This window comes from Salmo salar, chromosome ssa17 (assembly GCF_905237065.1).
Source record: "Salmo salar chromosome ssa17, Ssal_v3.1, whole genome shotgun sequence".
Lineage (NCBI taxonomy): Eukaryota > Metazoa > Chordata > Actinopteri > Salmoniformes > Salmonidae > Salmo > Salmo salar.
This window is the reverse complement of record NC_059458.1, coordinates 35,478,876-35,493,959: the sequence shown is the minus strand read 5'-3', so window position 1 is coordinate 35,493,959 and position 15,084 is coordinate 35,478,876. Positions and strand designations below refer to the sequence as shown.

The window sequence follows — 15,084 nt, the reverse complement described above, 5'->3', positions numbered from 1 at the left end:
ATGGAACTCTAAAAACGACTGGGTCCCACCCGCTGGTCATCTAGATATGAGTCCCTTGACGCCCTGAGACACAGATATGTGGACGTAATGAAGGCCCTCGCCAAAATTGTGCTTTTAAGTGACAAGAAGGACGAGATGGATGATGTAGCAGCACTTACATTTTAGTCGTTCTGCAGACTTAAGGTTTTAGAAAATGTGAGCGTCGTCTCCAAAATGCTACAGGCCACAGACGTAGACCTGCACAGGGCAGTTAGCCTACTCAAGGACATTATAGAGGTCCTGTCCAGATTCCGACAGGATTTTGAGAAGGCCAAAGTCACTGCAAAGACCCTTGCCGACAAATGGGGAGCTCAGAACGCATTTGAAGACACTCGGAGAAAGAAGGCGAGGTGTGATTTTGATGAGCTATGCGAGGACGAGCGACTGTCTGATGGGGAGAGTAGTTTTAGAGTCAACGTCTTTAATGCAAACCTTGACATCGTTATTCACCAGCTGTCAAACAGATTTAAAAGCCTGCGGGTAACATCGAGTCTGTCTGACTCCATCCATCCCACTACCCTGGTCAACGCAGATGATGATGCGCTCTACGAGACGGCCAGCCAGCTGGCTGAACATTACAGCAAAATAACAAAAGTAACAGTCAGTATCTGGTGTGGCCACCAGCTGCATTAAGTACTGCAGTGCATCTCCTCCTCATGGACTGCACCAGATTTGCCAGTTCTTGCTGTGAGATGTTACCCCACTCTTCCACCAAGGCACCTGCAAGTTCCCGGACATTTCTGGGGGGAATGGCCCTAGCCCTCACCCTCCGATCCAACAGGTCCCAGATGTGCTCAATGGGATTGAGATCCGGGCTCTTCGCTGGCCATGGTAGAACACTGACATTCCTGTCTTGCAGGAAATCACGCACAGAATGAGCAGTATGGCTGGTGGCATTATCATGCTGGAGGGTCATGTCAGGATGAGCCTGCAGGAAGGGTACCACATTAGGAAGGAGGATGTCTTTCCTGTAACGCACAGCATTGAGATTGCCTGCAATGACAACAAGCTCAGTCCGATGATGCTGTGACACAACGCCCCAGACCATGACGGACCCTCCACCTCCAAATCGATCCCGCTCCAAAGTACAGGCCTCGGTGTAACGCTCCTTCCTTCGACGATAAACGCGAATCCGACCATCACCCTTGGTGAGACAAAACCGTGACTCGTCAGTGAACAGTGAGTTTGTGCCCATAGGTGACATTGTTGCCGGTGATGTCTGGTGAAGACCTGCCTTACAACAGACCTACAAGCCCTCAGTCCAGCCTCTCTTAGCCTATTGCGGACAGTCTGAGCACTGATGGAGGGATTGTACGTTCCTGGTGTAACTCGGGCAGTTGTTGTTGCCATCCTGTACCTGTCCCGCAGGTGGGATGTTTGGATGTACCGATCCTGTGCAGGTGTTGTTACACGTGGTCTGCTGCTGCGAGGATGATCAGCTGTCCGTCCTGTAGCACTGTCTTATGCGTCTCACAGTACGGATATTGCAATTTATTTCCCTGGCCACATCTGCAGTCCTCATGCCTCCTTGCAGCATGCCTAAGGCACGTTCACACAAATGAGCAGGGACCCTGGGCATCTTTCTTTTGGTGTTTTGCAGAGTTAGTAGAAAGGCCTCTTTAGTGTCCTTGGTTTTCATAACTGTGACCTTAATTGCCTACCGTCTGTAAGCTGTTAGTGTCTTAACGACCGTTCCACAGGTGCATGTTCATTAATTGTTTATGGTTCATTGAACAGGCATGGGAAACAGTGTTTAAACCCTTTACAATGATGATCTGTGAAGTTATTTGGATTTTTACGAATTATCTTTGAAAGACTGGTTCCTGAAAAAGGGACATTTCTTTTTTTGCTCAGTTTAGATAAGTCACTTATTCATGTATTTTTACTTCATATCAGTCACATTCTGAACGTTGCAAAATTCTTGGATATCTGCACGAACCCTAGTCTAGATGATGAATCAGCTATACACAAATTGGCTTAATTATTTATTTACTAACTAACTAAATAATCACACAGAAACACAAACACACAGAATAGATTATACATTGATTACTAACATGACTCTATTCTGGTAGAGTCTAACCATTCGTGACGTCCGGCTTACCGTCTGCCTACTTTGTCTGTTGTAGTTTTAAACCTTTTGTCAGCCGTGTAGCTACCGCTCCACGCTGTCTGATCTGGTAGTTTTAAACCATTTTACATGTCAGTAGCAACCCGTCAATGTACTGGTCTAATATGTTAATTCTAATGCAAATCTTTTTAAGCACTCATCTTGGAGGGCAGTTCCATCACATTGCCACAATGTCTGTGCTCACGTGGGCGTGGTTACTGACTTGGAAAAAGTCTATATGAAAGAAAATAATCTCATTTAGAAGGCTAAAATCACATTTCATCTTTTCACAAATAGTTTCATTTAATCATATAAGTATTACAACATTTAGATGTAACTCTGACATATACATTGTGAAAGCTCTTAAAGTTACAATGTTTCCATTCTAACGTCTTTAATGATATCACAAATCAACAACTGATTTGACATGATTGTTCTTTAAGTCCCTCCCGACCATTTCCCACATTATTTAGATTATAAATATTGTTTCAATGTCCAACATTTTTATGTTAAAGTTTTGGGGCAGTCTCTCTACACACAAAAACGAGAGAGTTCCTGCAAGGTATTTACGACCGTCATAAAACTAGCCAACTTCCCCCCCTTCCTCTCTGGTGGGAGGGGAGGGGGGGCTCTCTTTGATCCTCACCCAGGAGGGAAAGTCAAGACACACATGTATCTACGGGGGAAGGATGCCCAGCCACAGAGGACGGTGATTTTCACTAAGGAGGAGGAGGAGGCCATGCTGACAGAGATGCATGCTGGACATTTCGGAGTGAAGCGCATGATTGCCAAAACCAACCTACGCTTCTTCTGGCGTGGGATTGTCAAGGATGTGGACAGCTGGGCAAGTGAAATAACCTTTTGTTTATAAATCACATGCTTTTATATCTGAAAATATTATGATTTCGATGAATGTCATAGAGCGCACACAGTGTTTCAATTTGTAATTTTGTGCTTATAGGTCAGTACCTGTCTATCCTGCCAGAAGTTTGAGAGGGTGAAGACTGTGGCGCTGGAGTTGAAGCCCATCAAAGTTGTTTCATCATGGCACATGATCGGTAAGTGTGTCACGATTCAAATTTTGCATTGATAAGTTGTTTTTTAAATGGTTGCTTTATTTGACCACAGCAGACTTCAATATGATCAAATGTTTGTGTCAGTATCCGTACAAATATGAAAACTGCATACTGTATGACACAGATACGGGTAAGAGTAAAGTAACCTAACATTTTAAATGTTAGGGGTGGACCTCATCGGACCCTTCACGAAATCCAGGAATGATAACCGCTGGTGTCTGACGGCAAACGATTATTACACCAAGTGGGTGGAGGCAATACCCATTAAGGTCAGTAATGCTTAACTCTAAATTCCCTTCTGTAACCCATTAAAAAGTGTGCTTGGAACCAAAAAAGCAATTTTCATGTTGTATAATACCCATCAAGGACAAGACTGGCGAGGCCACCTCCAAGGCAATGATGGACATCTTCAACACCCACGGTGCTCCTGAGGTCATCTTGAAACAGTCTTACTCTCTGCAGAGATGAGCAACCCTCCATGGCACGATACCATCAGAAATCCATGAGAAAACATATTTTCTCTTGTTTTCAGGCTGGGCACCTGGCACCATTTCCCAGTCCCGATTCCAGTCCCTGTCCTGGGTCCAGGCCTCGCAAGGTGTCCACACCCTACACAGAGGTCAGTATCCACTGCTTCTGTTGGAAATATGTGAGAGAAGGTAAGGGGGTGGCCCGGTGCAGGAGATGCGGCAAGTATTTTAACGTGTCTTGTTTGTCTCATGTCGTCAATGTGCGGGAATTTGTCTGTCCATCGTGTCCATCATCTGTTTTGTCTGATGTTTTCCCAACCATTGTTTTCACTGCTTGGCCGGCTCCCCGCCTCAAGACAGTAGGTATTTTACTACATTGCATCTTGTTGTATAAAGTATGTTATGGTAAATAACCTTAATAACCTGTTGTAATATTGTTTTAAATTTGTATTATAAAGATGTGTTTTCTTGCAGATATTGGCAATGAAGTTGGTAAGTATAAACCATATGTATCTGTAAATATTTGTATATTTTTCCATTTGTTTGCTGGTAAATATTTGAAACTTGCTCAAATTGGATGTAAATGTAAACATTTGCATATTAAATGTATTCATTGCAAGTAAAATGTTCAATTGACCAGTTCCTTACTGGTCCTTAACCCCTTCTTCCTAACCATTCATCTTTGGTGTCCAATTCCAAATCAAATTTTAGGCCAGGGTTGGCATGGAATTGGACATTGGTTTCTAGTTAGTGTTTGTATATCTGGAAGTTCTAGATTTGTTGAGTCATCACCACATTGCTACACCTATCCAAGCCCCATTAGGTCAAACACTACAAAGATAGAGTAGGGGGCTAAAGGACTTAAAATGTTTTATCCTGTTTTTGTTTTTTTATCCTTCTCTCGGCCTGTACCTTGACGTGCCGAGAGGGCTTCCAACTAAACCAGGCCCCTGTTATTGAACCCCTGACTGAGACTGGCTGCCTGTCGAGGACAAGTGACAAGAAGAATTAGCCACAGCACCTGATCAAGCATCTCTTGCTTCTGCCTCCTTCCTCATCTTTTAACTCTTTCTCTCCTCTCCCTCCAGATGAAATTCTGCATCTAGTGACTTCTGATTTCCCAACAATCTGCCCACTCATCCCATCCCCTCCTCATTACATAATTTAAAGCTACTGTTATTGTCATGTTGTCATTATCTGCTAATAAAGTTTGCGAGCCATATCATACTGGGCATATAATATGTGAGATACACAGATGAAGTAAAAACTACTAGTACTGCAAACACTCAGAACAAGGAGAGCAGCAGTGCCTGGACTTCGCAGTCTCCCTCTTCAAGTCCCCCTTCCGAGACTGTCTGTTGAGAACAAGTGACAGGCAGAACCTCACACCCACACAGCACCCACCTCTTTATTCCACACACCAGAATTAAGTATTTCTGTCTGCCATGTGTGTACAAAAAATAATCTGTGAAAATAAATGAATGACAACTGTACCAAAAAACAATCAGAGTTTATGTATTACAATCTTAAATATTGCCAGGTATCCTTTGATGGTATTTATTTGTTACACATTATTCATTGTTGTATGCTAGGACCTACAATAGATACATACATATACTCAACCACAAGGGCTAGGTTAAAATAACAGTTAAAATAAAACAGGACAGCCAGACAAGCCCGTTTATGAATCAAATGGAAATTAGCTGACTTCGTGATCTATAAGTTAAGACACTTTAATGTGTCAAGCAGATTACACGTGTTCTTTGCCATTTCTGAAATGTAGCAACATTTAAGACATGGATTTCATGTTGTAATGTTAACAAGGTACCAAAAAGTAGTACGAATTCATGATTAGCTAAACAAAACTTTTAAACAGCGAAATTGTCGGGGAAATCAGCCTTGTTTCCATAGCGATGATGAAAAGAACGTAATTTAGGCTGTAATGATCTCCAAAATTCTAATCATTAGGTCATCACACCATTGGTATAGCAACGGACGCTAATAGTTTATCCAATCCCATTGTGACGTAGAGGGGGACACTATTTGGCCGGGGGACATTATTTGGCATGAAATGCCCAATGTGTGCCATGAAAACAAACCATCACACAACCACCACCAGCCTGCAATGCTGACACACAGCATGAATGCATGTACTCAGGTTTTTCCATACCCTAGTCCTACCATCAGCATGAAACAGCAGGATCAGGGATTCATCAGACCAGGCAATGTTGTTCAAATTCTCCAGTGTCCAGTGTTTTCATTCCTTAGCCCATTCCAACTGCTGTTTGTTGTTTTCTGCTAAAAGCTAATGGGGATCCATAAAAAATAAACAGCATCAAGGATGATATCTTTCACCTGGGTTCACCTGGTCAGTCTATGTCATGGAAAGAGCAGGTGTCCTTAATGTTTTGTACACTCAGAGTATGTTGTGTCTACCAGCTCATTCCCACAGAAATCTGCAGAGGGAAGCAGTACCACCCAGTCAACCATCAGACTCCATTGTGAGACGCCTCACAGAGGATATTCAACCCCAAGGGCAAATCCAAGGTCATCTCAATATCTTTACAGTAGAAGCTAACAACACTCACCAAAACTGACAAGGTGCACACTGATCACTAAAGTAAAGAGAGGCTAACATTCTATAAACACTCCCTTTCCTCTGCACAGTTCTCTCACAGTGAGAAACAATAGGATTTCAATAGTGTTCTATGCTTTCTTCATTTGATCCAATTCAACATTGCCAATTATTTTATGATAATTAAGTGGAGTGTCTAATCTTAGCTGGTCTGAGAGAACTGATGAGGCTTCTCTCCTTTATGTATACTTTGGTGTCATTTTTAAATTGCTCTGTTGAGAGAATCTCTTCTCACAGTCAGTGCAGTGATAAGGCTTTTCTCCAGTGTGTATCCGTTGGTGTATTTTAACATTACCCAATCGGGAGAAACTCTTGCTGCAGTAAGAGCAGAAGTAAGGTTTCTCTCCTGTGTGTGATCTCTGATGACCTTTTAGCTCCGCTGATGATTTAAAACATTTTCCATCGTCAGAGTAGAAGGAAGGCTTCTCCCCTTTATGTATACCTCAGTGTCTTTTTAAGTGGCTTGGTTGAGAGAAACTCTTCCTACAGTCAGAGCAGGAGTAAGGCTTCTCTCCTGTGTGTGTTCTCTGATGACCTTTTAGCTCAGTTGATGTTGTGAAGCATTTTACACAATAAAAGCAGGAGTAAGGCTTCTGTCCTGTATGTTTACGTTCATGTATTTTTAACTGGCCCAGTTGAGAGAAACTCTTTCCACAGTCAGAGCAGGAGTAAGGTTTCTCTCCTGTGTGTGTTCTCTGATGACCTTTTAGCTCAGCTGTTGTTTTAAAACATTTTCCACAGTCAGAGCAGATGTACGGCTTCTCTCCTGTATGTACACGTTCATGTAGTTTTATGTGGTCTAGTCGAGAGAAACTCAACCCACAGTCAGAGCATAAGTAAGGCTTCTCTCCTGTATGTGTTCTCTGATGAACCTTTAGATCAGTTGATGTTGTGAAGCATTTTACACAATTAAAGCAGGGGTAAGGTTTCTCTCCTGTATGCATACGTTCATGTACTTTTAAGTGGCCCAGCCGAGAGAAACTCGCCCCACAGTCAGAGCATAAGTAAGGCTTCTCCCCTGTGTGTGTTCTCTGGTGAAGTTTTAGCTCAGCTGTTGTTTTAAAGCATTTTCCACAGTCAGAGCAGTAGTAAGGCTTCTCTCCTGTATGTATACGTTCATGTGTGTTTAAGTTATCCAATCGGGAGAAACTCTTCCCACAGTCAGAGCAGGAGTAAGGCTTCTCTCTTGTGTGCGTTCTCTGATGAACCTTTAGATCAGTTGATGTTGTGAAGCATTTTACACAATTAAAGCAGGGGTAAGGTTTCTCTCCTGTATGCATACGTTCATGTACTTTTAAGTGGCCCAGCCGAGAGAAACTCGCCCCACAGTCAGAGCATAAGTAAGGCTTCTCCCCTGTGTGTGTTCTCTGGTGAAGTTTTAGCTCAGCTGTTGTTTTAAAGCATTTTCCACAGTCAGAGCAGTAGTAAGGCTTCTCTCCTGTATGTATACGTTCATGTGTGTTTAAGTTATCCAATCGGGAGAAACTCTTCCCACAGTCAGAGCAGGAGTAAGGCTTCTCTCTTGTGTGCGTTCTCTGATGAACTTTTAGCTTAGTTGATGTTGTGAAGCTCTTCCCACAGTCAGTGCAGGAATACAGATTCTTTCCTGTGTGTATTTTTAGGTGTATTTTTAGCTTTGATAGAAATGGCAAAATCTCCTCACAATGTGGGCAGTGGTGAGACCTCTTAGCTCTGTGATCTTCCTGCTGTTGCTCTCTGGATGTGGAGAATGTCTCAACATGGTCTCCTGTGTGAACAACATCAGAAGAACCAGTCAGTTGGTGTGATACACATGTCAATCAAATGTATTTTATGAAGCCCTTTTTACATCAGCAGTTGTCACAAAGTGCTTTCCAGAAACCCAGCCTAAAACACCAAAGAGTAAGCAATGCAGATGTAGAAGCACAGTGGCTAGGAAAATCTCCCTAGAAAACAGGAACCTAGGATGAAACGTAGAGAGTAACCAGGCTCAAGGGGATGGCCAGTCCTCTTCCTACTGTAATTTGTGACATGTATCCATATCAGTAGGCTGTACAACACAAAAAGAGAATACAACTATTCTAAAAGGGGGTACGAGTCAAAAACTAAAAAGGTACAAAAGTACTGAAACTTATGAGCCATTATATCCTCCACCACCATCACAAGGGTTAGTCACTACACAGACTCATTCTACAGCAACTTTTCATGCACAGAGGGAAGTTGGGACGAACAACAAACTTAGAAAGAACTTGTGCTTACCATGAGAAACAGATTTCCCAATCTCCTCCTCCTCTTCATCTTTAATGTTGACATTCAGCTCCAGTGTTTGACTGCAGTCTTCCAGCTTCACTGATGCCATCTCTGGATCCTGCAGTGCAAACTGGGCTCCACTGTCACAATCAGGACCCAGTGACTGTAGGTTTGGACTCAGTGTGGAAGGAGAGAGGCAGGCTGGGTCTGTCCTCACTGTTGATGTAGTAATAAAGAGAAACGGACACAAAGTCATTGTCTTGACAGTTCTGGCACTTTCTTTATTCTCTAAAAATATATTATATTTCTTCCTGTTCAATTATCTAAGTCGTCTACTGGCTGCACCGGGTAACAGTGTATTCGGAAAGTATTCAGATCCCTTGACTTTTTCCACATTTTGAGGCATTACAAGGTTTTTCTAAAATGATTCAAATGTTTTTTCCCCCTCATCAAGCTACACACAATACCCCATAATGACAAAGTAAAACTGTATTTTTTCATGTTTGCAAATTAAAAAAATAACTGTTATCACATTTACATAAGTATTCAGACCCTTTACTCAGTACTTTATTGAAGCACCTTTGGCAGCGAGTACAGCCTTGAGTCTTCTTGGGTATGACGCTACAAACTTGGCACACCTGTATTTGGGGAGTTTCTCCCATTCTTCTCTGCAGATCCTCTCAAGCTCTGTCAGGTTGGATGGGAGCGTCGCTGCACAGCTATTTTCAGGACTCTCCAGAGAACTTTGAACGGGTTCAAGACCGGTCTCTGGTTGGGCCACTCAAGGACATTGAGAATTGTCCTGAAGCCACTCTTGCGTTGTTTTGCCTGTGTGCTTAGTGTCATTGTCCTGTTGGATTTGTGAACCTCCGCCCCAGTCGGAGGTCCTGAGCACTCTGGAGCAGGTTTTCATCAAGGATCTCTCTGTGCTTTTCTCTGTTCATCTTTCCCCTCGATCCTGACTAGTCTTCAAGGCCCTGCCGCTGAAAAACATCCCCACAGCATGATGCTGCCACCACCATACTTCCCCGTAGGGATAGTGCCAGGTTTCCCCCAGACATCACGCTTGGCATTCAGGCCAAAGAGTTTAATCTTGATTTCATCCAACCAGAGAATCTTGTTTCTCATTGTCAGAGTCCTTTAGGTGCCTTTTGGCAAACTCCAAGTGGGCTTTCACGTGCCTTTTACTGAGGGGTGGCTTCCGTCTGGCCACTCTACCATAAAGGCCTAATTGGTGGAGTAATGCAGAGATGGTTGTCCTTCTGGAAGGTTCTCCCATCTCCGCAGAGGAACTCTGGAGCTCTGTCAGAGTGACCATCAGGTTCTTGGTCACCTCCCTGACTAAGGCCCTTCTCCCCAGCTTGTTCAGTTTGGCTGGCCGGCCAGCTATTGGAAGAGTCTTGGTGGTTCCAAACTTCTTCCATTAGAGAATGATGGAGAGGACACTGTGTTCTTGGGGACCTTCAAAGCTGCAGAAATGTTTTGGTACCATTCCCCAGATCTGTGTCTCGACACAATCCTGTCACAGAGCTCTACAGACAATTCCTTCGACCTCATGGTTTGGTTTTTGCTCTGACATGAACTGTCAACTGTGGGACCTTATATAGACAGGTGTTTGCCTTTCCAAATCATGTCCAATTCATTGAATTTACCACAGATGAACTCCAAGTTATATAAACATCTCAAGGATGATCAATGGAAACAGGAAGCAAATGTTTTCACTTTGTCATGAGGATTATTTATATTTTTTATCCATTTTAGAACAAGGCTGTAACGTAACATTATATGGAAAAAGTCAAGGGATCTGAATACTTTCTGAATGCTCTGTACATCATCCACTCACTATCACAAGGGTTAATAATGACAGACTCATTTCATAGAACAATACTGGTGTCAAACCATGCAAGTCTCAGTAGCATGAAATAACATTACTTTCTCATTGAAACAGTTCTACTGCAACTTTCATTCACAGTGGGAAGTTGGAACGAATAACAAACTTAGATAGGGACATCTGTTTCTCATGGTAAGAGCAGGTTCTATCTTCTCCTCCTCCTCCTCTTCATCTTTAATGTTGACATTCAGCTCCAGTGTTTGACTGCAGTCTTCCAGCTTCACTGATGCCTTCTCTGGATCCTGCAGTGCAAACTGGGCTCCACTGTCACAATCAGGACCCAGTGACTGTAGGTTTGGACTCAGTGTGGAAGGAGAGAGGCAGGCTGGGTCTGTCCTCACTGTTGATGTTACCGGCCTCAGACTTAATTCTAGTCGGGCAGTAGTATTAAAGAGAAACAGACACAAAAGTTAGTCTTGAAAGTTCTGGCATTTTCTTTATTTTCTAAAAATATATTATATTTCTTATTTTTCAATTATCCAAGTCAGTGTTTGACTTGAAATAGGTGCCGGTACTGTTTATATTTAGGTGCAGGAGCTCCACAATACTGTTGAGCTAATATTCTATAAGAGGAACATGAGCTCAAACAGTAGAAATTTGAGGTGACTGTACTCAGCTCCGGTGAGCTCCTGTCCAAGTCAAGCACTGATCTCATTTCAATAGATCTGGTAGCTAAGCATTGACAACAAAACATTAATTAATTCACATTAGACACAAAGTACATGCTTTAAATTAGGCAATGCAACTTAAGTGCACTTAATCTATAGTAGATATACTGAATTTACATACATGCATACATGACAAAAACCATGTATTACAAGGTTGCAGCTAGTTTGTATTATGTACTATTTTCCTGAATAACCTTGTCTTCAAAATATTGTTACAAAACCAATAGCATTTCCGTTCACACCATACTATACCATACTCCCGGGGAAGGACTGCCCGTTCCATGATCTCGCCATCACGGTTGACAACTCCATTGTGTCCTCCTCCCAGAGTGCTAAGAGCCTTAGCGTGACCCTGGACAACACCCTGTCGTTCTCCGCTAACATCAAGGTGGTGACCCGATCCTGTAGGTTCATGCTCCACAACATTCGCAGAGTACGACCCTGCCTCACACAGGAAGCGGCGCAGGTCCTAATCCAGGCACTTGTCATCTCCTGTCTGGATTACTGCAACTCGCTGTTGGCGGGGCTCCCTGCCTGTGCCATTAAACCCCTACAACTCATCCAGAACGCCGCAGCCCGTCTGGTGTTCAACCTTCCCAAGTTCTCTCACGTCACCCCGCTCCTCCGCACACTCCACTGGCTTCCAGTTGAAGCTCGCATCTGCTACAAGACCATGGTGCTTGCCTACGGAGCTGTGAGGGGAACGGCACCTCCGTACCTTCAGGCTCTGATCAGTCCCTACACCCAAAGAAGGGCACTGCGTTCATCCACCTCTGGCCTGCTCGCCTCCCTACCTCTGCGGAAGCACAGTTCCCGCTCAGCCCAGTCAAAACTGTTCACTGCTCTGGCACCCCAATGATGGAACAAGCTCCCTCACGACGCCAGGAGACACCTGAAACCCCACCTCTAAGGAATACCTGGGATAGGATTAAGTAATCCTTCTAACCCCCTCAAAAAAAGATATAGATGTACTATTGTAAAGTAGTTGGTCCACTGGATATCATAAGGTGAATGCACCAATTTGTAAGTCGCTCTGGAAAAGAGCGTCTGCTAAATGACGTAAATGTAAATACTAACATTTATAAAGATTGAAACAACTGAAAGTATCTGAATATTACTACACATGTCGAAAACGGATAATTACTTTCAGCTTCAAAACAGTAGTACAACCGTCAAATGGTCTCTCTCTGCTGCACCCGCACTGCCGGAAGTCCGTTTACGCAGACCGAGTGGGCGCCGCCATTGTTCCAACTCGTGAATTTTACACAAAACCAATAATGCAAAACGAACTCAGAAATATCAAATAAATGTATTCTTTATGAAATTACCTTGAGAAAAGTATGTATATCCTCTCAGACAAACCAAGTCTCTAGTTATGTAACTTGTCAAGTAGTTATCACGTTCTTCATTCTGTTTGACACAAAAATAACACATCAAACCTTAACCAAACGTGATATTACCTTAATAGATTTGTTACCTAGCATGGCATGACATGTTCTTTCGATATTATAAAGTTTAAACATTCTATTACATACCTGTAGTAATAAATAGAAACGGACACAATGGTTATCTTCTTGACTGCACGCTTTCCTTAGTCTGAAGAATGTTGCGCGCCTGTCCGGAACTTCCTGTTCCCCACTACCACAGTGTAACCGTCCGTACGTTCCGGGATCCTTGGGATGGCCCTACCCCATTACATGAGAAGGGGGTTGGTGCCACCGACTCCTCCTCCTCCAGGACATAGGATCGTAAGAAAAGCCGTGCGTGAAACATGTAATGTAACCGTAAAAAGGAAATCGGTAAACGTACTATGTTACGACCATGAATGAACATTTACACTTAAATGTTTACTTTACGTCTCCCTTTACTCGGTTACAGATCTTTTTTATATGCACAAACGTCTGTCTGGAATGTGGCATCTGCAAAGCCGAATGCTGCTAGTCAATCAAGCAACTCTGCCCAGACGTTAGAGTTGTTTTGCAGCTTCCGGTTTCATTTCCAAAATAAAAGTCTAGATCTTGTTTTAGAACGGCATTGTACCAGTAGATGGCGTAGTATAGGCTTGGGCCTTCAGCAAATGACTTCTGTGAGAATTATATAATAAAGACACAGAAGAGCATTGTCTAGAAAAACCGCCTGAGCTGCAAAACAGAAAGTAAATATGATTTAGGCTAGGGCTATTCCACTATCTAAATATGCCATGGTGTTGTGTGTTATTTAATGGCCATATAATTGCCTAATTTATTTTTATAGCCATGTGGGGCTAATGAATCATGTAACCTTATGAATCACACTATTTCTACTATTTGGGAGCACGGACTTATATTAGGCATTTTGATTGTTTGAGTGCGAATTCCATTCTATATGTAGGCTCGTTATAGTCATTTGCGTTACACAACCCCATCACGTAGAGGCTATATCCATATCAATAAATGAGACAAAACAAAATATTGATTAAGTCTTGGCTACAGTGGCGATTTTAGCATGTAAATCTTGGTGGGGCAAAAAAATTAAAAAAATTGGGATGCATGCCAGCAAGTTTAAATGTTTTTGGCTGTATGTAAGGTGTATGTAAACTTCAGACTTCAACTGTACATACACGCAACCCGCCGCATGCTGCTCCTAATCTGCAGTTCTTTTGAAGTGTCGTGGACGAATCAGAATTAGTTGGGTAACATAGATAATTAAGATGTTTTATTAGTATAATATGCTTATTTGAGGTACTTGTCATTAGAAAATGTCCATTGGACTCTGGTGTCTTTTCAGTTACACATTTCCCTTAGCTGGGGCTCAGACACTTGGGGCCCAGAGAGGGGAAGAGGTCAGACTTGTCTTTTACTTGTCTCTGTTGCTCTGCAGAATATCAGCAAGAGAGGAGGACTGAATGAAATATTGTCTTCATATGTGAATGTCTCTTTACCTATGCTTAAACCATGTGAAGGGATGGCGTGATTACTGGGGAACCAATGACTTGTCTCCACAATGTCTGTGAGCAAGTCACACCCTCCTTTTCCTTATTGTGGAGAGGTTTATGGCAGTGTCTGGGACCATGGTCTCTTAGATCTCACACTTATCCTGTGATAATATATGGCCTAGAGGCTCACTCCCTCCAGTGAGCCTGTCCAGGAGTGGGGTCAAGAGGGGGTTTGCTTGAGATGGGAGTATCTAGAGTTGACAATTGATATATGCCATTGGATGAAATAGTTCTGTTCAATACCGTACCAGGGAGGGACAGTTCTAAGGAGACCAGATACTGGGCTATACCATTCATCCTGTTGACATAGCAGTTACTGTCTGATGTGTTTTATTGATATCTGTCATACAAAACGTAACCTTTGTGAACTGTTACTAAGTATCTGTGGTTTGTCAATGTACGTTGAAGGGGCTGTATCGTTGCTATAAAAGATCCCTGAGCCATTCTGTAAGCACCTCATTAAATGATTTATTCGAGAGAATGCATTGGTGAGGTCAAGAACTTTTGCAAAAGTATCTTAAGTATTAAAGATGTAGTTTTAACTCGGACTGGTGTGTTTGTAAATCCTCATTTGGTAATGCGGAAATTAGCCACCACAGAAGTGAGAACGTGCAGGGAAGGTATTTTGCCAAAATCTATTTAGCAATATTAAAACACTTCAGTTTATTTCAGATTACGAGTATCATCCAATCCGACTATCAAATGTAAATTTATGGATATGATTTAGAATACAAGTATGGCCATGTGGGCACACCCCTACTTAGGACTATGGTTAGCCTGGGGACTATGGTTAGCCACTTTTCCTTTTAGCTGTGTTAATATTTTTATGTCAGAACAGAATGACAGTCATAGAAACACTGTCTATGCATTGTGCCAGAGCCAGGGGCTCTGAGGAAAGATGGCAGGCAGAAGGGTCGGGTTGCGGAGCAGAGGGTATCAGTGGTTAGATAGCTATGCCCCAGATGCCCAGGACCATTAAGGAAAGATAAAAC

The 15,084-nt window shown here is 42.8% G+C and overlaps 1 protein-coding gene and 1 long non-coding RNA gene across 3 annotated transcripts; one reads left to right on the top strand and one right to left on the bottom strand.

Moving 5' to 3' along the window:
* Positions 1 to 3,115: 3,115 nt before the first annotated feature.
* LOC123728056 (uncharacterized) lies at positions 3,116 to 5,151 on the top strand. Its single transcript, XR_006759931.1, has 3 exons — positions 3,116 to 3,207; positions 3,391 to 3,494; positions 3,758 to 5,151. It is a non-coding gene; the product is annotated as an uncharacterized lncRNA (long non-coding RNA).
* Positions 5,152 to 5,186: 35 nt separating this feature from the next.
* Positions 5,187 to 13,071, bottom strand: LOC106576008 (zinc finger protein 883-like). 2 transcript variants are annotated; one of them, XM_045698537.1, is made up of 6 exons: positions 12,654 to 13,071; positions 12,447 to 12,528; positions 10,557 to 10,820; positions 8,569 to 8,775; positions 7,875 to 8,077; positions 5,187 to 7,538 (listed from the first exon to the last, which is right to left on the bottom strand). In XM_045698537.1, exons 3-6 carry the CDS (start codon positions 10,579 to 10,581, stop codon positions 6,774 to 6,776), a joined length of 1,200 nt encoding a protein of 399 aa, XP_045554493.1. In that variant the 5' UTR covers positions 10,582 to 10,820; positions 12,447 to 12,528; positions 12,654 to 13,071; the 3' UTR covers positions 5,187 to 6,773. The 2 variants fall into 2 exon arrangements, with proteins under 2 accessions (XP_045554493.1, XP_045554492.1); XM_045698536.1 differs by having other exon boundaries at positions 5,187 to 8,077; positions 12,654 to 13,068.
* Positions 13,072 to 15,084: the final 2,013 nt, after the last annotated feature.

Bases quoted from the DNA above. Each gene is read 5' to 3' on its own strand.
- LOC106576008 (XM_045698536.1), bottom strand. From the start codon at position 10,581: ATGAGAAACAGATGTCCCTATCTAA. The intron at 8,776-10,556 runs GTTTGTTATTCG...CTACATCAACAG, and splicing joins AAACAGATGTCCCTATCTAA to TGAGGACAGACCCAGCCTGC. The intron at 8,078-8,568 runs GTAAGCACAAGT...TTGTTCACACAG, and splicing joins TGGGAAATCTGTTTCTCATG to GAGACCATGTTGAGACATTC.